We start from the raw sequence: 21,661 nt of genomic DNA on the forward strand, positions 1-21,661 counted from the left end.
ATACTTGCTATAATATTTTTTATCTTTCTTAGTATAACCTAGTTAGTGGTACGAATTTTGATGAACCTCCCCAGTGGTCTGGAGCAGTCCCATTTTTTTTCTGCCTGTAACTGCAACTAGAGTAATAGAGACAGAAGAAAATATTCCTAAGTCTTGCTGGAATTTTCTTGTTATGATTAAACGGTGTGTGGGGGACAGGCTGGGAGGGGACTTGGAGTCATTGCAGTTATTTCCCCAGGGATATTTCATAAGTTCTGCTCTGATGCGTTTCTCTTTGATCCTTCCAGAGTCTCTGGCAGAGAGAATTCAGACAACTGCCATAGGAAATGGGGTACAGTCTTCACAGGACATATATGCTAAAATACAGAGTGGAATGTTGTCCTGATGTTGGATGGGATTCTCAGGTGAGAAGCTAGTTTATCAGTACTGTGAAATAACTAGACTTTCACTGCCGGAAAAGTAAGATTGTAATCTCCTTGAGGACCAAGACCCTCTTCTTTCTTAATTTCTCCCTACCTGCCTTCTGGGCAGGCCTGGGATGGGGTTCCAAGCCTGACACTGAAATGCGGAAACAGTGAAACCTTTTACAACACACAGTATGCTCTTTTCTTCAACCCATCAAAGTATCCAGAATTTGGCTGTGATAAATCTCCTTCAACTCCCTCTTTTTACAGGGGGGTGATTGGGCCAAGGAAGGTGGAGTAGCTTACCCATGTTTCCATGATGAGCCTGAGGTAGCGCCAGAACGAGGACCCACTTCCCATTGACCTCTGTCTACTTCAGGAGGCAGGTGTGTTTAAATAGAACACTGGGTTTTGAAGTTGCATAAGAAAACAGTTGAATCTGAAGAAAGGCAGGCCTAAAACAAGGCAATGCGGGGAATTGGGAAGCAGGGCAATTGTGGGAATGGAAGACCCAATCTTGCTTGGAATCTGTATGTCGCCAGCGAATGTCTTTCATCCCCATTATTAGCTAGTTGGTTAATTAGCTGGTGTTGGTCTACAGCTGGTTAATGGCCTTACATAGAATATAATTTTCATCACTGGGCTCTCTGAAGGGTATATTTTTGGCTTGCCATTCTCTATAGTCTGACTTTTCGACCCAGTGTTCCAGTGGAAATTTTCCAGAACATTGAAATTTCAAAATGCAAGAGGAAGAATAGAAATCACAGCCTTAAATGAGACAGGAGCTACTAGTCCATTCTAGTCCCCATGCCAGCATCCCGTTCTCCACCCCCTCAGAAATACATCAGCATATCTGGCAGAGCTGGGTTTCACAAAACAAGATGCACAGCTTGATGAAACAGGGATGCTGATGGAGGCAGTGAGAGGAGGCAGCGGTGGGGTGGAGAGCGAAGAGGGAGAAGGAGTGGTCTGGACGCTAGCTGAAGAAGCCTTAATGATCCTAAAAATTATTGGGCAATAATTGCTACCTTGGAACTCACTTTGCTGTTCCAAAGAATGATAAAGCACCTTAATTATTGCTTTAAATAACCACACAGCTCCATCAAAACGGCATGAAATAGCACCCACGTATGAGCAAACTTATCTACTGCCATTGCTGTTTACAGCCTGAGAAATCCTTAAGGAAACAACAGGATAATAACTTGGTGGAGTCATCATCTAGTCTGGGCCCTCAAGATTCTAGGTTACTCAGGCCTGGGAGAGGTGCTGGCACGTTGCCCTTGTTCTCCTTGACATTCTGAGATCTTTAACTGGGACAGTCAGAAAGAAGTCATTGCTTTCATTCTCTTAATCATTGGGCTGGGGTGGGGAGGGCAGTGTTTAGGGATTTTTTTAAAAGTTCCTCATTACGACAGGAATTTCAGCCTATCCACGGAGGTTCTTCCTATCCATTGGGATTTCAGGATACTCTGAGACCAAAGCCTTTGCAACATATGCTTTGCCTCACGGTGCTACAAGTAGTTAAGAGCAGCCCAGCTCAATCAAAACACAGCGTGTCTTTTACTCCTTCCTTGGTCAGGATAAGCTCCTGTTTCTGGCTTCCTAGAGCTGCAGGAAAATAGGAGGGTTCTTCATTTAAATTTCAGGAGTTGGTTTCTGAGAGAAGGGACTTAGTGGAAGAAAAAACAGCTAAATTATATTTTAGCTTTTCCCTGCTAGAGAATTTTTGGTCTGTTCCCTGTTTGGTCTGTTTCTCAGCAGACCTTACCAGCCCCTCAGAGTGCAAACCTTTTGGTCAACCTGAGAACCATAGCTCACAGAGGAAACCTCATCTTGCCTGCCTCTTCAGAGTTAGGGTAGAGGGCAGCCTTCTGAATGTGCAGAAGGTGCTCGTTGAATAAATCTGATAGCTTCCAGAGTGGTATTCATCGTCCCTGGGCTGGGCTTCCAGCCAGACTAGGGAATATCTGCACATCCAGATCTCCACCCCAGTCCTAAAGCTGATGCAGATTGTACCTGCTGCTTGCCAGCTTCTTCTCCTAAGGAGGCACTTACTGCAGACATGATAACTTCCTTCAATTTTGGTGTGTTGCAATTAACTAAGGAATCTAATTTTCACAAGACTGTTATCAGCGATGGTACCAGCTTAGCTGGGGCACCAATCTACTCTGCAATCAATATCGAGCCTCACAAAACACCATCTCATCTCTTTTTAATGACGTTCATAAAAGCACATACTTTCAAAGAAAGGAACCATCTCCCATCATAGGTATTTTCTCCCCAGTATGAAAAAAGTAGCCTATGAAAAATATTGGTGAACTTCTTAGAGGGGTACATTTCTTATTTATTGACAGCTTAGAAGAAGAAATAATTCGGATCAAATGACCTTTTGTCTTTGTAGACAAACTAAAAATAGAGTTAAGTTCAAGGTATCTCTCTCACATATACACACACACATTTTTTGTTCTCTTCATGCCTGTCCTTAGTCACTCCCTGTAGCGTTAGTCAAGAATGGACTCTTGAATATTTGAAAGGGCCAGAGGTTGGCAGAGCTGAGCCATTTATTTTGCTGCTCTTGAAAAATGAGACATGTTGTAAACTAATAGATAAGAAGTTATTGGTATTATTATCTGCTTAATCACTTTCTCCTAAATTTGGCTCCTAGGAGTTTGGGAGGTGGGTGAAATCACCCATTCGTCTCTGCCAGTATCCAGTTCTTCCTTCATGCAGAAATAAATACTGGTCTATATACATAAGGGTTTGAAAACCAGTAAACCACTCATTATACCTAAATTAGTTTTCTCTGTACTGTAGCCTTTGGCATCTGTAGTCCCAAGGCATGATGTCCTCTGTGCACAAACTGAAGAGGAAATTAAGGAAGTATTGCCCTTTTTGTTAAAGCCAACTAAAAAGATACTGGGCTTAAATTACCTAGTTTGATTTTCTGTAATGATGAAATCCATGTAACTAGTTGCTAAATCCTTACTACATTACACATTAATGATAACGTGTTCTCCTTGAGCATATGCTCCATTCCTCATTCCTGATGGGATTTTTGGCATTATAATGATTGGTGTTCTTTCCCCACATTTGTTCACCTTTGATAAAGTGGAGCGAAAGGAAAAACAAATCTGCAAATTGTCCAAAGAAAGGCAACAAGAATTGTGTGTGTCCATATACGTGTGCATATGTATATTCATAGCCACCCGGAGAGTTCAGAAATCAAAGTGACCTTAAACTTTCTGTTGTGTGAACTTCCTATAGACCAGTTCAAGCACATAGAGCAGTCGGTGCCAGGAGGGAGGTGGAAATCACCTGTACCACTCTCCCCATTATGTATTTAGAGAAACCAGAGCTTAGTGGTTTACCCGAGGTCACGACCCAGCATATTAGTGGCAGGACTAAAATTCACATTCTTCTTTTCACTGCTGTCATGCATCCGCTCACATTTACTTTCTATGAGAGATGCTGTGTTTGGAATAGTCTGAGAGAAGATCCCCTCTGTGTCTCAGAGAGATGATTCTGTTGTCTGTTGGGTACTATCAGTTAGACCTGGCAGCACCCAGTGGGCACAGAGGTTGACTATTGTGGCAGAAGTTCAAGGATCCAGCAGAGGTTGGGCAAATGGCCCAGTGATTTCTCTGTCTTGAGGAGATTCCAGACACCTCATACAAGGAGTACGGTGTGATTTTGCAGTTTGAATGGAGGAAAAATGTTTTAGAACAATTGGTACTGTCTTTAGTTCCTGACAGTGGCCTAGTGCATTTGTTGCCTGATTCACCTAGACTTCAGACATTCTGAATTTAGTCTAATAATGAGTAAAGTAGAGAGAATGGGTTTTTTAATTTTTTTAAATTAAAAAATTATTTGCCCCCTAAATTGAAAAAAGTGCTAGTGAAAGGGGATGTTAGCCTTTCCAGAGACCCATGCACCACTTGAGAATTGAGGGTTTTTTCCCCTCTCCCTTAAATAAAGTGAATATAGTGCTCATGAAAGGTGCTAATAGAAGTTCAAAGGCTGATATTTTAGTCTTGAACTGGTAGTATTTGTTCAAGTCCCTCTATTTAACTTTTCCTCCTTCAGACACATGTTAGTGGTGGGAAAAAGGATGGTCTTACATGAGAGACTCCTACTCACTTGGCTCCCATTCCTCAATGCTTCTTAGAAAAAAGGATTCCGGGTTCCCTCCCACATCCTCCACGGCTAGAATACAGTTGAGTTTTCTGGTCTACACAGGCCAAGAGAAGGGAAGGCAATGATTGGTTAACCTTGGAACTTGGATGTAAACAGCTTTTTCATTAAAGCCACAAAGCCAAGTCCTTCTTCGGCTGCATAGTGCATTTTCTTTACCTCAGTCACCCCTGGATGTTGTCTTAACCTGCTTCCTTGGGCTTCTGTGGGCATTAGTTATGGGCATAGGGAATGGGAGAAACTTCCCCTGGGGAAGGTGCTTTAGGGAGGAGTTAGGTTCCCAGCGTCTCATCTCTGTCCTGCCCTAAGTTGGGGATACTCTAAAGGCACAAGTGAACCCCAAGCCTCAGGACGACTGACTGTCAGCTGTGTCTCACCAGCTACCTACCACTTTGTTCCACTAAAGTGTAAAGAAAGAAATGTAACCCCAGTATTCTGGTCACGGGCCATAGCAGGGAGGATGCCACAAGCCATAGTGCAGTCGTTTCAGGTGCAGTGGTGTTGACAGAGGGTGGGCCAGAGGCTGCTGGACAGAGCTCCCCTCTCATTCATCTGTGAACATCTGTGTCCTTGAGCGGGCTCCCCCACACACCCCGCAGTTCACTTCGCAGGCTCTCTCCTTTTTCCCCAGAACTATCCCACGATATCCCTAGCTATCTGGATAGTTCTGGCACTTAAGAGTTAGAAGGAGAGAGAAACGTTTGTCTAACGTTCTTAAATGTTAAAGCCAAACAAAGCACCAAAAAGGAAAACAAAAAAGAGACTTATAAAAATATAATGGGGTCTTCCCCCCCAAGCTTCCCCCATTCTTTGTGGTATATGAAATGTCAGAATATAATGAACAGACTTTATAAACATTACTCTCTTTCCACCCGTATACACACATCTAAGTGGCAGCAGCCTCACTGCTGCCCTTTCACCTCGCAAAACTTCACTCTGTGGAACCACGATATAACACATCCGTTTCATCCTATGGACCCCACCTTCCCAAACATACACCCACTTGCAATTCCAGAGACTCTCCCCAAAAATAGACATCTGAAAAAAGTGCATCTGTTTATACTCAGTCTATCTGCATATTATTTCTTGAGATTATTACCTTTTGTTTTTAACCATAAAAAAGATTGCATATTAGCAATATGATGAGAAAAACCACAGCGGCCATTTCTGGGTGGTGGTGGAGGGTAAGTGGGGTGGGTGGTGAAGCACAGAAGCGTGAGGGCTCAGAGAGGGGCAGCTCAGAGAGAGGTCCTCAGCCTGGAGACGTGAGGATGGATTCTCAATCTTCGGGCCTCGGAAATGTCCCATCTCTTTAGTCACACCCTTCTCTTCTCTCCACTTTTCCCCATTTCCACTACCCATGCCTGGGCCGCACGACCCTCTTGAAGCAGAGGCAGAATGGCTTTTTGGCATGAGTCTGCCTGGGCCAGTTTGAAGATAGGCATGGCGTTTGGAGGGGTGTGATGTGGGACACACACCAGAGCAAGCTTATTTGTGACTGTTTCCATTCTGGGAAAAATTGTCCATCACTTCTGTGACTTTAAAAATTTAAGCAGTTACTAGGCTGATAGGTTAAGAAACAAATCTTTTGTTCTTGTGGTTTTGGATTAATATTAAGCATGAATATATATCCTATATTATATTGCTTCCCTTCTGCTCTGGGGCAGACTGCACGCTCCTTCCAAACAGGAAAACTGCACAGCCCACGGACTCAAATTTTTGAAAGCTGTTTTCTCCCACTCCCCCCGACCCACCCTGAACCCTCCCCTTCCTCCCTGGCCCCTCAGTTCCTGTATTAGAAAAGCCCCTCCCTCCCCGCTCCCACCAGCCACCCGAGGTTAAATAGATAGTGCCACATTCTAAGAGTCATGCATCGCCGCATTTGGGATTGCACACATTGCAGAGAAGGAGACGGTTGTGTGTGCGCCCCCTCCCTCCCGTCCCCTCCTTTTCGGCCCTCAGATTCCTGTGCTCTTCCCACTCTGCCCTCTCCCAGACTCCCCCCATCCCAGACCCGTCACTGGTTGTGGACATCCTCCCTGCGGACGATCTTGTAGATGATCCAGTAGAACATGTTGAAGATGAGGAAGGCCATGGGGAAGCCTATGCGGGAGATTTTGTCAATCTTCTTGGCCCTCTGGATGAAGAGTTTTCGCATCTCCTCCGGGGACTTAGATGGCGCAGGAGGTGGGTTGGTGGTGGTGTTGTTGTTGGCGCCCTTGACCGAGATGCCATCCTTGGCCTGAAGGCAGGCCGGGCCCATCCCATAGGCAGAGAAGTTGAAGCGGCCCTCTCCGGCCTCATCCTCCTGAAACAGATTCAACATGGGGCTCTACTTAAAATAAGACAGGGGCTGGGCACCCTCCCTGCAAGGCACTCCCCTGGGGGGCCAGGCCATGCCCATCTGGCTCTCCCTGCCTCCATTCCAGGCTCCTGAAGGCTCTTTGGCTGGCTGGGGAGTTATGCCTTATAGAGGGGCGCCACTCACATACCAAAACAGATGCAAACCAGGGGATAGGAGTGCAGCGTGGAGTCTGGAGACCTGTGTTCAGGTCTCTGCTCCATCATTTGCTGGCTGTGTGACCTTACGCAAGTCACTTCCTTGGAAGACTTCCTTCCATGACTCTCAAAGAGTTTTTAATTTCATTTTTTCTTTTAAGTGGGGATAAGATTCACTCCACTACTTCAAGGTGTTTTTCGACCATCAGAGGTTATAGATGAGTGGATACTCTGAACGCTGTTTTGTTAGAAATCCAGGGGACAGTTTGGAGAGATCCCCTGCTTTGCCTCTGTTGCCTCCTTGCCCTCTCCCACCCACTCCATTCCCCAGTAATGTCTTCTGTGCGTAGGTTGGGGGAGGGAGTGAACGGCCCAGGAGGGAGCAAGGGCTGTGGGCCTCACCTCCACTCACAAGCCAGGGCACCGCAGCTGCTTCTTACCTCCATGTTCCTGTATCCCTGGCAGGTGTGACCTCAGACATACCTCTGGATTTTTATCACGTTATCATTCAAGCCCTTCATCATTTGGCTCCAACTTACCTTTGCAGCTTCCCCCCTCCCCCACCCTATGCTGTGCACCCCTGCCTGCTGTGTTGCATGTTCCCCCCTCCCTGCCTCATGCTCACTACCCAAATGTATGCTCCCCTGACCCTCCTCGCTTTTTCTGTTCCTCATCTGGATCGTGGAGACAGTCTTGTCTGCTCTCATCATGTCCGGCTTTGTGGTCCTTCCTTGTGAGCTCTGAGGCACGCTGAGAGTCTCAGCTGGGCTGCTGATTCAGTGTGTGGCTCTGGGGGGTTTATGGGCTCACTCTGCCATCCTGGAGAGCGAGAGCTCTTCGGGTAGCCTCCCTGTCTTCTGCTTGTTCCTGTGAGGGGCAGGGCCAGCAGAGAGCAGGAAATGGAGCCCAGGGGCCCCAGTGCCTGTCCAGCTCTGCGCCTGCCACTCCATCCTGGGTCCCCATCTGGGCTTGTTGTGATGACGTCTAGCCTAGTTTCCCTCCTGCCTCCCATCTCCCCCCCCCCCGCCCCCTCCAACCCATCTGGGTTGTTATGACATAAATCTTATTGGTCGTCTTTTGCTTAGAACTTTTTAATAGGCTGCCACTGACTTGAGGATAATTAAAACTTTTACATGGTGACAAGGCCTTAGATGACTTGGGCAGTGCTGTCTGCGTATCTCCGTCTGGCATTCTGTGCTCCAGCCACGCTGTGATATTTCCATCTCTTGGAAAGTGCTGCACTCCTCTTTCACTCTGGCCTCTGGGAAGGTGGGTCTCTCTGCTGGAGCGCTCTCCCAGCCCCACCCCTGCTTCCATCTCCTTCTCTTTCCCTGAACTAATTCCTACTCAGAGGCCTTCCCTGAGCCCAGGGATAGGCTAGGTGTCCCTGCTGTGTGCTCCATAAACTCCCTCTACACCCCTCCCTCTTTTTCCTTTTTTGTATTTTAAAGCCCTTATCACATTGTTTTCCTTGATTAATGTCTGTCTCTTCCATTAGACTGTAAACTCCATGAAGTCAGAGGCAAAGTCTGTCATGAATATATTTCCTGGGCAGAAGTTCAAAACTCTGCCAATGTTTGTTGACTAAACGTTTACTTGTATATCCTCTCCAATCCCAGCTTCCCCACCTCCCAACCTTTTTTTAAAATTTAAATGCGGTTGTATTCCTAGCGCCAGGAGGATTTTTTTTTTTAATTGGAGCATAGTTGCTTTACAATGTTTTGTTAGTTTCTGCTGTATAGCAAAGTGAATCAGCTACACATATGCATATATCCCCTCTTTTTTGGATTTCCTTCCCATTCAGGTCACCACAGAGCATAGAGTAGAGTTCCCTGTACTGTACAGTAGGTTCTCATTAGCTATCTATTTTATGCACAGTAGTGTGTATATGTCAATCCCAATCTCCCAATTCATCCCACTCCCAACCTTACCCCCTTGGTATCCATACGTTTGCTAGCACCAGGAGGATTTGACACATACAATGAATGCTCAAGAAATCTTTTGCAAATGACTGAATCTGGTCCAACACCCATGTTGCACAAGTGAGGGAAAGAAGATGGGCTCCAGTGCCTGGCAGATCGGTGCTCAACCAATACTTGTCTATGGGGACGACAACTAGAGGGTTTGTGCCAGAGCCGAGGAGAGGAGTTGGGGGAGGCTGGCCAAGTCACTGGACCCTGTGCCTGGAAGTGGGCTGGCTCCGACTCTGTTGCTTATCAGTATAAATAGCCCCCCCGCTGTGGTGGGGTGGGTGCTTGAAAACGTTTTCTCGCTGGGCTCCAGGTATGCAGGGAGTGGCCCAAGTTAACTCTCTGTGTAGCTTTGGAAAATTATTCTCTGCCTTCTTCATCTATTAAGCATGAGAGGGGATGGGATGGGGGTGTGGAGGCCTCATCTGGTGAGAAGATGATCAATTTCACATTGTATCCAGGAGAAAGGAAATTCCCTAGAAATGACTGGACCAAAGCTTGCTATTCCTATTTGAGCCAGCAGGTGGCAGGAAATGAATGCCCAACTGCACCTGGGGCTGCGTGGGGCTGGAGCAGGGGAAATCTGATAGTTACTCTAGAGCCCAGGGAGGTTGGTAGTGTGCCTGCCCAGTCAGGCTCACAGAGGTTTCCTAATAATCTGAGTAATGAGGCTGGCCAGGAAATTCGAGGACCAGATGCTTTCTGCCCAGCAAATGAGGTAACATGGGAAGATAGAGGGAGATGAGGAGCCTGGCCAAGATCACAGGCTCCGAGAAACTCGGGCATGTAAGCGAGTTCCTCTTCACTCCCATCTGGGGCTTAAAACCCCCCTAGGGCTCTGCGGTCCCAGCTTGTACACTGCCAGTGTACAGGCCGCATCCAGAGGGCCTTGCTCCAAGGAACCTCTTCTTTATGGTGAGCCGGATTCTGTGTCCTTGTAGTTTCTGACATTTGTGCCAAGTTGAGAGCCCATGGGCACAAGGAAGGTCACCCTAATTCAGATGCACACCAGGGGCCAGGCAGGAGGAGTGTGTGATGAAGTGAGCCTGGGGCTGTGGAATGCATTCCCTACCTACAGGCATTTGCAGTGCGCCTGTACCACGTGGGATGTGAACCCAGTGGGACCAGAGGCTGCAATGTGTTGAGTGAAACTAGAAGTGTGACTTTTGAATGCTGGCACCTTCTTCCAGACTTTTAAGACACTGCTTAAAAACGTAAAGATATTTGCGTGGCAAATTTGACCTTCTAGCTACTAGTTTGTGACCTCTGCCTTGGGATAAATCTTAGTTTCTATTTAAGGTCTAATAAATGCAGGACTATTTTTATCTGCTTCGGGATGGAAACACTGATGAACAGATAAGCAGCAGCGGGTGGTATATGGTCAGTGTTTTGAGAATAGCCATGGGTCTTGGAAGGCCGCCTTGCCTTTGCCATCGGTGGCTCCATGAGCCTGGTAACTTGCCCCTCCTCTTTGTTGTCACCTCACAGGAGGAGTGGACCGGATGCTCTCTTGAGAGCGCTTCCAGCACCAGCGTGCTGTGAGAGAATGAGGAAGGAACCAAGCAGAGGAATCTGATCAAATCTGCATAGTGGCCTTATGCACACTTTACCTGGCCAGAGGTAAAACAAAGCTTTTGTTTTCCTCTAGTGTATAAAAGTGGTAGGCGTTTGGCAAGGGTGAAGGCAGCCTTTGGAAGTACTGTAGGCCCTGCATATTACATATCTGCAAGGAGCTTCATTCACATTTTCGTCTCTGTAAACGCTGCCCCCTGGAGTTGTGCAGGGCACAGTCTGGTGGACTGGTGCCAGTCAAATATTTTGGACATAGTCTTCCCGAATAACCGTCTCTGCAACACATTTTTGAACTTCTTTTAGCAGAGGGAAATGCAGAAAACGCTAGCCTATGGGGGAGAAAGGGAAAATAAAAAGTAAATCCCAGAGATAGTTGTGTTTGGTCAGTTCCTTGTTTGGACCATGTTAACGGTCAGAGGCTAGGTATCTGGTGGACAGTAATGGAAGGACTAAAACTAGGGTCTTTCAAGAAGTCCTGTCTGGCTCGCTGCACCCAAGATGGTTTCCTCTTCCAGCGCAGGTTATATCCTAACTCCCATGGGCATCTTCTGTCTCGGAACGTCTGCCTGCCGCCTGCGGTTAACTGCTAGAAGTTAATTGAATCAGATTGCTGATGTTTAAGAAACATACTGAGGGAAATCTGTGCCTATGGAATCATTTTAATCCCTGGCACTTGTGTGGCAGGAACAAAACTTAAAGCTACTTTGGCATCTGATTTCATCTTCACCACAGTCCCCCATTATACCCACTTAGTCCATTTTACAGATGGAGAAGCTGGGCCCCAAAAGAGGCTAGCTGAAAATCACGTACCAAAGAGGCAGAGTCCTTTGTCACAGCACCTTGTAACTCGGTAGACAGCTATTTTATGTAGGTCAGCCTAAAGCAGCTAGGGCCTTGGTGTGTGGCAGGTATGTGGTGTGTGGCCTGTATGAGCCCGGAGTGTATGAGCCCCTGGTTGTCCTTATCCATTGCTGGAAACACTTCCAAGTAACCTCTCTGACTGGCAGGTCTCCTCTTTTTTCATTAGGTTTTTTTTATCCCTTTGTCCATTTGTTCAACAAATGCCTATTGCGTGTTCACTATCAGGCCTTGTGTTACGCACCAGGGATGTAGCACTGAGCAAGAGGAGACAGGGTCTCTGCCCTGAGGGAGCTTATCATTCAGTGGACGATGCGCAGTAAACAATCACGTGATTGAATGCATAATTATAACTCAAGATAAATGTTCAGAAGGAAAGAAACCGAGTTCAACTAGAGTATGGTTTTTGCTGGCATAAACAGTGTCTTTGTGCAAATTAGAAGAAAGGCATCCGCCTCTTGGGGTGTATGAATTGAGATCCCTTCCTCTGGCTGATAGAGTCCACGCCAGGGCAGGGTTTAGGGAAGAGCACCTCCTTGGCTGGGGGTCCTTGTAGGATACAACTTGCATGACCATACTTAACAGGCTGGCATACGCACCTCAGTACAGGACCTAACCTTGACTTAGGATATCAAGGAAAGACGCCTCAGCCGAGGACTGGAAAGTGAGTGGCTTCATACCAGGCAAAGTGCACCGGAAGAGCAGCCCAGGAGGAGAGAACCAGACGCCTAACATCCTGTGCGTATGCTTGAGGAACTATGAAAAAAGCCAGGGTAGATGGTGCTCAGAGAGCAAAGGAGGAAGTGATGTGAAGATGAGGCTGGAGAGAAAAGCAGCTTCTCTGATCTGCAGGAGAAAGGTCTCCTGGGGAAGTAGTTATGGACCAGGATGTGGAGCCAGTTTTCTCCCACAGGCTGTGTGCTCCCCAATGGCGCTTGTTGGTTGGGACACACACAACCTCTGAATTAACAGAGGTTGGTGACTTTTCAGAGGTGGTGTGCCAAGTATTTCTTTATTCAATTCCTCATAAGGTGAGAGGATCCACTCTGGGGGAGAATCTTGCTGGATGCCCTTTTCTTGGACGTAGGAAACAAAGGCCTGGAAACTGGACATTCTACTCTCAGATCTCACCTTTTGTGGTGCAAATCCCTTCTGGAATCAGGCCCATTGAAATAATTGAAATATTTTCCACCCTGTAGAAAACACCAGCAGACACCCCCTCTGCCTGCCATGCTTTGGGTTTATAGCTAGTTTCTATCTTGACACCATCAGTGTTTGCTCCCTCAGTTCTGTCTTCAGGTGTAACCTGATGGTTAGTGTTACTATCTGCCTATAGACCCAATCAGGGCATTGTTTATGGGAGGGGAAGCTAGGAGTTCCAGAACTTTGACCCCTATTTTGTGCGGGCTTTACCCACTGAGAAGGATGGTCCAGTGAAACAAGTATCACAAGACAGGGTTGCCTGGCACTCTTCCGTTTGCTGCCAGCAGTGAGCCAAAGGCCTACCTTGTGATGTCTTCGCTTCCTCCTGAATCGGAGCAGCTCTTTGTGCTGCCGAGACACAAAGTTGACAGCGGCGTACTCGAGCAGGGCTGAGAACACGAAGAGCAGGCACACGGCCATCCAAATGTCAATGGCTTTCACATAGGACACCTGGGGCAGAGGTGGGGGGAAGAGCATAGGGAAGTGAGGAGAGAGCAGAGTGAAGTCTTGAGTACTGAGGAATGTTTTCTGCTCGTTAGGACCCCCTCCCCCATCACTCACTAACTGCTGTCCTCTCTCAGCTGGGATATTAGGATGGAGGGTGCAGAGGGAAACAGAAGAGAAATGCATCAAGAAGACTGGACAGAATATTGGGGAAAAAAGAACATGGTGCCTAGAAGAGCACTAAAGAGAGGGGGACAGTGTGTCTAGCATTATTGTTCGGTGGAACAGAATGTGGTATTTAGACTAAAGCTCTAAATAGGAAGAGAATTTGTACCTAGGGTTAAAAGTAAGTGGAGGATGTCAGTGCGAGTGGCAGAGTAAGATCTTCAAAAACTCTCTCTCTCCATGGAAGCAACTATCAAAAATGGTCAGAACCAACTTTTTTTCAGAACTCTGTTAATTAATCAAAGTCTAACAGCAATCCTGTAAGCATTTATTTAAGAAAATCAGCTGGATCTCAGTAAGAACAGCAAGCTTCATGGCATTAAAGAACCCCCAGCTTTATTGAGATATAATTCACATATCATACACATTTAAAGTGTACAATTCAAAGGTTTTATACATTCACAGATACGTGCAATCATCATCACAGTCAATTTTAGAACATCTTCATCACCTCAAAAAGAAACCTGCTATCTTTTAGCTATCATTTCCTTATTCCCCCAGTTGTCTTCCTCCAGTCCTGGACATTTCATATGAATGGAATCATACAATTTGTGGCCTTTTATGACTGGGTTTTTCACTTAGCATAATGTTTTCAAGATTCATTCATATGGTAGCATGTGTCAGTATTTTATTCTTTTTTATGGCCAAATAATATTCCATTGTATGGATATAACACATATTGTTGATCCATTTATCAGTTGATGGACAGTTTGGGCTGTTTCTACCTTTTGGTTATTATGAGTAAAGCTGCTATGAACATTGGTGCGTAAGCTTTTGTGCGGATGTATGTTTTTATTTGCCTTGGGGCTTTGTGGTGTTTTAAGTTGCCCTATTCCCATCCTCTCATCCCCAGCTCTGTGCTAGCTTTGAAATCCAACAGCCTGCAAGCATGGTGAACATGAATATCCTGACAGCCACTGCATGGGGCAGAACAGAGTAGGAGATTCTTTAAAGCTGCATTCTCAGGGAATTGTTATTTGACCAGTTTTGTGGTTCTCTGAGAGACCCCACTCACAAGGCTGTCTTTATTTGACCTGACTTGGAGCTGGTCCAGTGTGAACAGCTTTTTCCTTGAGGGCATTTGTTGAAAACAATCATCGGCAAGTGTTGAACATTACATCAGCCCCAGGCAGTTGGTAACAGTTGAGGCAAACAATAGGTTGAGCAAAAAGTATAAAAGGAAAATCTGGGGAATGAGCTGTCCATAGAGGGCTTTAGGAAGCTATGATATATTCCTGGGAATCTATGCACATTCTTAGGCCTGTGTGTATGCTCAGGGAAGACCTGAGAAGGCTCTTAGCACTCAGCTCTGAATAAACAGGAAGTAAAGGCTAAGGCAAAGTTGTAAACTGCTTGGCTGAGTGTTGAAAGTACACACAGAGTCCCTAGGCAAAGGCTGGGAGATGTATAGGGCTCAGGCATTTAAGGAAATCTCTTAAAGTCTTAGCTAACCACTAAGCTAACTGTAGAGACTTCAGTGGCCCCACACAGCAAAGAATACAGACATTACAGAATTAGTTCTGTAAAGTTACTAAACAAACAAACAACAACAAATCCTGAGGAGGGAGGAGAATCTGATTTCCAGAGATGCCACATTGTATAATGTAAAATGTGTAATTTTCAACAACAAATCTAAGACATACAAAGAAACAAGAAACTATGGCGAATGCAATGGACTGAATGTGTCCTCCCCAAATTCATATGTTGAAATCTGAATCCCAATGCGATGGTATTTGGTGATGAAGCCATTGGGAAGTAATTAGGTCATGAGAATGGAGCCCTCATGCATGGGATTAGTGCCTTTATAAAAAGAGTCCAGAGAGCTAGCATACTCTCTTTCTGCCGTGTGAGGATACAACAGTAAGTCAGCAGTTTGCAACTGGAAGAGGATCCTCACCAGAACCAGACTATGCTGACACTCTGATCTCAGACTTCAAGCCTCCAGAACTGTGAGAAATAAATTTATGTCATTTATGAGCCACCCAGTCTATGGTACTTTGTTATAGAAGCCTGGATTGACTAAGTCAGGCCCATACATAGGAAAAAAGCAGTCAAAAGAAGCTGTGCCTGAGCTTCCCTGGTGGCACAGTGGTTGAGAAGCTGCCTGCCGATGTAGGGGACACGGGTTTGAGCCCTGGTTTGGGAGGATCCCACATGCCGTGGAGCAACTAGGCCCATGAGCCACACTACCGAGCCTGCACATCTGGAGCCTGTGCTCTGCAACAAGAGAGGCCGCAATAGCGAGAGGCCCGCGCACCATGAGGAAGAGTGGTCCTCTCTTGCCGCAACTAGATAAAGCCCTTGGACAGAAACGAAGACCCAACACAGCCAAAAGTAAATTAAAAAAAAAAAAAAGCTGTGCCTGAGGAAACCCAGATGTTGGACTTAACAAAGACTTTAAATCAGTTACATTTTTAATATGTTCAAACAACTGAAAGAAATCTTGTCTACACAACTAAAGTATGAGAGGGAATTCCCTGGCTGTCTAGTGGTTAGGACTCTGTGTTTCCACTGCAGGGGCCACAGGTTCAATCCCTGGTCAGGGAACTAAGATCCCACAAGCTGGGCAGCCTGGCCAAAAAAAAAAGTGTGACAACAAAGTCTCACCAAGTAGAGCATGAAATAGAAGTTACAAAAAAGAACCAAATAGAAGTTCTGGAGTTAAAAAGTAAAATAACTGAACTGAAAATTTTACTAGAGAGGATAACAGCATATCTGAGTAGACAGAAGAAAGAATTAGTGAATTGGAAGAAGAATCAATGAACTTGAGGTTATCCTGTTTGAGGAACAGAATGAAGAAAAATTAACAGAGCCTCAGAGACATGCGGGGAACCATCCAGTGCACTAACGTATGTTTGATGGGTATTTCAGAAGAAGAGGAGAGAGAAAGAGGCAGAATATTTGAAGAAATGGCAAATATTTCCCCAAATTTGATGAAAAACACTAATGTACACATCTAAGAAACACAATATACTCCAAGCAAGATAAACTCAAAGAGATCCACACCTAGACATACCATAATCAAACTGTCAGAAGCCAAAGAAAAAGAATCTTGAAAGCAGAAAGAGAGAAGCAATGCATCATGTACAAAGTATCCTCAATAAGATTAACAGCTGATTTCTCTTTAGAAACCATGGGGTCTAGAAAGCAGTGGGATGAAATTAAAGATGACCTGAATAAATGGGAAGACATCCTGTGTTCATGGATTGAAAGACTTAACATTATTAAGATGGCAGTATTCCCCAAATTCCTATATAGACTCAACGCATTTTGAACTAAAATTCCTTTTTACTGTTGTTGCAGAAATTGACAAGCTGATCTTAAAATTTATATTCATGTTCATATGGAAATGCAAGTGACCCAGAATAGCCAAAACAATCTTTAAAAAGAACAAAGTTGGAGGACTCACACTCCCCAACTTCAAAACTCACTATAAAGCTATGGTAATCAAGAGAGTGATACTGACATAAAGATAAATATACTTACCAATGGAATAGAATTGAGAGTCCAGAAATAAATCCATACATCTATGGCCAATTGATTTTTGAGGAGAATATAAATTCAGTGGAGGGAAAGAATAGTCTTTTCAACAAATGGTGCTGGGGTAACTGGATATCCACATGCAAAAGAATGATATCTCTCCATATACCATATACAAAAATAAACAAATGGATCGAAACCCTATATTTAGAGCTAAACTATAAAACTCTTAGAAAAAAATGTATGTGTAAATCTTCATGATCTTGGATTAGGTATTTCTTAAGTACGATACCAAAAGCACAAGCAACAACAGAAAATATAAATTAGACTTCATCAAAATTATAAACTTTTGTGCATAAAGAACTATCAATTAAGTAAAAAGACAACCCATACAATGGGAGAAAATATATGCAAATCACATATCTCATAAGGGTTTTAAATCCACAATACACAAAGAGCTATTACAACACAACAATAAAAAGGGAAATACCCCAATTAAAAAGTGGGGCAAGAGATTTGAATAGATTCTCCAAAGAAGATACAGAAATGGTCAATAAGCACATGAAAAGATGCTCAACATTATTAGTTATTCAGAAAATGCAAATCAAAACTAGAGTGAGATACCACTTCACTTCTTTTAAGATATTGATAATCAAAGAGATAGAATAACAAGCGTTAACGAGAACGTGGAGAAATTGGAACTTTGGCAGGATTATAAAATGGTGTAGCCACTCCGGAAAATAGTTTGGCAGTTCCTCAAAAAGTTTGGCATATAATTACATATGACCCAACAATTCCACTCTTAGGTATATACTTATAAGGGTTGAAAACATATGTCCACACAAAAACTTGTACACAGATGTTCATAGCAGCATTATTTAAAATAGGCAAAAAGTGGCATAACCCAAATGTCCATCAACTGATGAATAGATAAAATGTGAAATATCCATACAATAGAATATTATTCAGCCATAAAAAGAAATGAAGTAGTGATACATTCTACAACATAAATGAACCTTGAAAATATTATGCTAAATGAAAGAAGCCAGTCATAAAAGTACACATATTGTGTGATTCCCCTTAGCTGAAATGACTAGGATAGGCAAATTCATAGAGGTAGAAAGTGGATTAGTGGTTGCCAGGGGCTGGTGGGAGCGGGGAACAAGGAGTGACTGTTGATGAATATGGGGGTTTCTTTGTGGGGTGATGAAATGTTCTGGAATTAGCGCTGAGGGTGTACAACTTTGTGAATATATTAAATGCCACTGAATTTTATGCTTTAAAAAAAGCGAAGGGGGAAGAATGTCAGGTTGAGTGTAATAGCAAACGAAGCTCAATATCAAGTCTAGTGTTAACAATGAGTGGAGTAGAATGTTGAGTCTAGTGAGGGGGAATGTGGCATCAACTATTAATAGAGAGTGGAGCAGCATGTTGAGCCTAATATACCTAATATATACCTAATATACCTAATATAAGGAACAGGAAACAGAATATTACTCCTGCTGTTGCAAATGAACAGAGCAGAAAGTGGTGTCAGTTGGTAACAGTAAACAGAATTTGGTTTCAAGCTTTTACAGTAAATGTAGCAGAATGCAAAGTCTAGCGTTAATAGTGCAAAGGGCAGATTGTTGAGTTTTCTTGTGAGGATGAATAGAGGAGAGAGTGGTGTCTAGTGTAGATGGCAAGTGGAGTAGAATGTCATGTCTCACATTAAAAGTTAATGGTAGAGGGACTTTCCTGGTAGCGCAGTGGTTAAGAATCCGCCTGCTAATGCAGGGGACACAGGCTCGAGCCCTGGTCCAGGAAGATCCCACATGCTATGGGGCAACTAAACCCGTGCACCACGACTACTGAGCCTGCGCTCTAGAGCCCACGAGCCACAAGTACTGAGCCTATGTGCCACAACTACTGAAGCCCACACGCCTAGAACCCATGCTCCACAACAAAGAGAAGCCACCACAATGAGAAGCCGGTGCACCACAAGGAAGAGTAGACCCCGCTCACCGCAACTAGAGAAAGCCCATGCACAGCAACAAAGACCCAATGCAGCCAAAAAAAAAAAAAAAAAAAGAGTTAATGGAAGAGTCATGTCATGAAAAACAAAAAACAGTGAGGAAACTGTTCTAGATTAAAAGAGCAAGTGTATGCAGTATGAATGTTTATTGGATCCATGTCCATTGATGACAGTTTTTGGACAATTGGGAAAATTTAAAGGTTCTATATTAGATGAAATTATGGAATTATTTCTAATTCATTAATACTTATTCAAGTAATGTTAATTTTTTAGATGTGATAATATCATTGTGATCGTTATTCCTTATTTAGAGGTGAATTGTCATGTCTGTAACCTTCAAATAATGCAGCAAAAGTTGCATCTATCTATCTACTTACCTACCTACCTATAAATAGAGATAACGTACGTGTGGCAAAATGATAACAATTGGCATTGAGATGAAGGCTTTTAGGGTGTTTGTTGTATATTCTTACAACTTTTTCTGTATCAAAACAATGTTAAGTGCAGTATTGCATTGGAAATGGTGCAGAATGTTGCACTTAACATGAAGCTGAAGGGAGCAGAGTATGGCATCTGGCATTAACAGTAGAGCAGAGTGTTGTGTCTAGTGATGAGTGAGTAATGGGGAATGTGGCTCCAGTGACTGTAGTGAATGTAGCACCTAGCACACAGCACCTAGCATTAAAAGAGAGTAAAGCAGAATGAGGCATCAAGAGTTCATATGACAGAAATCTCTTGAATTCCTATACACTAATGATGAAAAATCTGAAATAAAAATTAAGGAAACACTCCCACTTCCCATTGCAACAAGAAGAATAAAATACCTAGGAATAAACCTACCTAAGGAGACAAAAGACCTATATGCAAAAAACTGTAAGACACTGATCAAAGAAATTAAAGATGATACAAACAAATGGAGAGATATACCATGTTCTTGGATTGGAAGAATCAACATTGTGAAAATGACTATACTAACCAAAGCAATCTACAGATTCAATGCAATCCCTATCAAACTACCAATGGCATTTTTCACAGAACTAGAACGAAAAATTTCACAATTTGTATGGAAACACAAAAGACCCCGAACAGCCAAAGCAATTTTGAGAAAGAAAAACGGAGCTGGAGGAATCAGGCTCCCGGACTTCAGACTATACTACAAAACTACAGTAATCAAGACAATATGGTACTGGCACAAAAACAGAAATATAGATCAGTGGAACAGAGTAGAAAGCCCAGAGATAAATCCACGCACATATGGTCACCTTATCTTTGATAAAGGAGGCAAGAATATACGGTGGAGAAAAGACAGCCTCTTCAATAAGTGGTTCTGGGAAAACTGGACAGCTACATGTAAAAGAATGAAATTAGAACACTCCCTAACATCATACACAAAAATAAACTCAAAATGGATTAAAGACCTAAATGTAAGGCCAGACAATATAAAACTCTTAGAGGAAAACATAGGCAGAACACTCCATGACATAAATCACAAGCAAGACCCTTTTTGACCCACCTCCTAGAGAAATGGAAATAAAAACAAAAATAAACAAATGGGACCGAATGAAACTTAAAAGCTTTTGCACAGCAAAGGAAACTATAAACAAGAGGAAAAGATAACACTCAGAATGGGAGAAGATATTTACAAACGAAGCAACTGACAAAGGATTAATCTCCAAAATATACAAGTAGCTCAGGTAGCTCAATATCAAAAAGCAACCCAATCCAAAAATGGGCAGAAGACCTAAATAGACATTTCTCCAAAGAAGATATACAGATTGCCAACAACCACGTGAAAGGATGCTCAACATCACTAATCATTAGAAATGCAAATCAAAACTACAATGAGGTATCACTTCACACCAGTCAGAATGGCCATCATCAAAAAATCTACAAACAATAAATGCTGGAGAGGGTGTGGAGAAAAGGGAACCCTCTTGCACTGTTGGTGGGAATGTAAATTGATACAGCCACTATGGAGAACAGTATGGAGGTTCCTTAAAAAACTGCAAATAGAACTACCATATGACCCAGCAATCCCACTACTGGGCATATACCCTGAGAAAACCATAATTCAAAGAGTCATGTACCACAATGTTCATTGCAGCTCTATTTACAATAGCCAGGACATGGACACAACCTAAGTGTCCATCGACAGATGAATGGATAAAGAAGATGTGGCCCATGTATACAATGGAATATTACTCAGCCACAAAAAGAAATGAAATTGAGTTATTTGTAGTCAGGTGGATGGACCTAGAGACTGTCATACAGAGTGAAGTAAGTCAGGAAGAGAAAAACAAATACCGTATGCTAACACACATATATGGAATCTAAAAAAAAAAAAAAAAGGTTCTGAAGAACCTAGGGGCAGGACAGGAATAAAGACGCAGACATAGAGAATGGACTTGAGGACACGGGGAGGAGGAAGGGTAAACTGGGACGAAGTGAGAGAGTGGCATGGACATATATACACTACCAAATGTAAAATAGATAGCTAGTGGGAAGCAGCCACATAGCATAGGGAGCTCTGTGCTTTGTGTCCACCTAGAGGGGTGGGATAGGGAAGGTGGGAGGGAGACGCAAGATGGAGGGGATATGGGTATATCTGTATACATATAGCTGATTCACTTTGTTGTACAGCAGAAACTAGCAAAACATTGTAAAGCAATTATACTCCAATAAAGATATTTTAAAATGTTTTGAAAAAAGGAGGAGATATGGGGATGTATGTATATGTGTAGCTGATTCACTTTGTTATAAAGCAGAAACTAACACACCATTGTAAAGCAATTATACTCCAA

General features: G+C 43.7%; 2 protein-coding genes across 6 annotated transcripts in view; one reads left to right on the forward strand and one right to left on the reverse strand.

Moving 5' to 3' along the window:
* G3BP1 (G3BP stress granule assembly factor 1) overlaps positions 1 to 20,572 on the forward strand; it is a 65,787-nt gene extending 45,215 nt beyond the window's left edge. Inside the window, exons 14-15 of one of the 5 annotated variants that reach the window (XM_073802736.1) lie at positions 288 to 790; positions 10,553 to 20,572. The gene's annotated coding sequence lies outside the window, so the exon portion shown is untranslated. Of the gene's footprint in view, positions 1 to 287 lie in introns of all 5 variants that reach the window. The other 4 variants (XM_073802735.1, XM_073802737.1, XM_073802734.1 and 1 more) reach the window with 4 other exon arrangements.
* The window catches only part of GLRA1 (glycine receptor alpha 1), a 49,206-nt gene continuing 34,157 nt past the window's right edge, over positions 6,613 to 21,661 (reverse strand). Inside the window, exons 8-9 of the mRNA XM_033855073.1 lie at positions 13,001 to 13,147; positions 6,613 to 6,927 (exon numbers count right to left, since the gene is read on the reverse strand). Of these exons, the coding sequence (XP_033710964.1) occupies positions 6,613 to 6,927; positions 13,001 to 13,147 (462 nt within the window). The remainder of the gene's footprint in view (positions 6,928 to 13,000; positions 13,148 to 21,661) is intronic.

The sequence above is a fragment of the Tursiops truncatus genome, chromosome 3, assembly GCF_011762595.2.
Source record: "Tursiops truncatus isolate mTurTru1 chromosome 3, mTurTru1.mat.Y, whole genome shotgun sequence".
NCBI lineage: Eukaryota > Metazoa > Chordata > Mammalia > Artiodactyla > Delphinidae > Tursiops > Tursiops truncatus.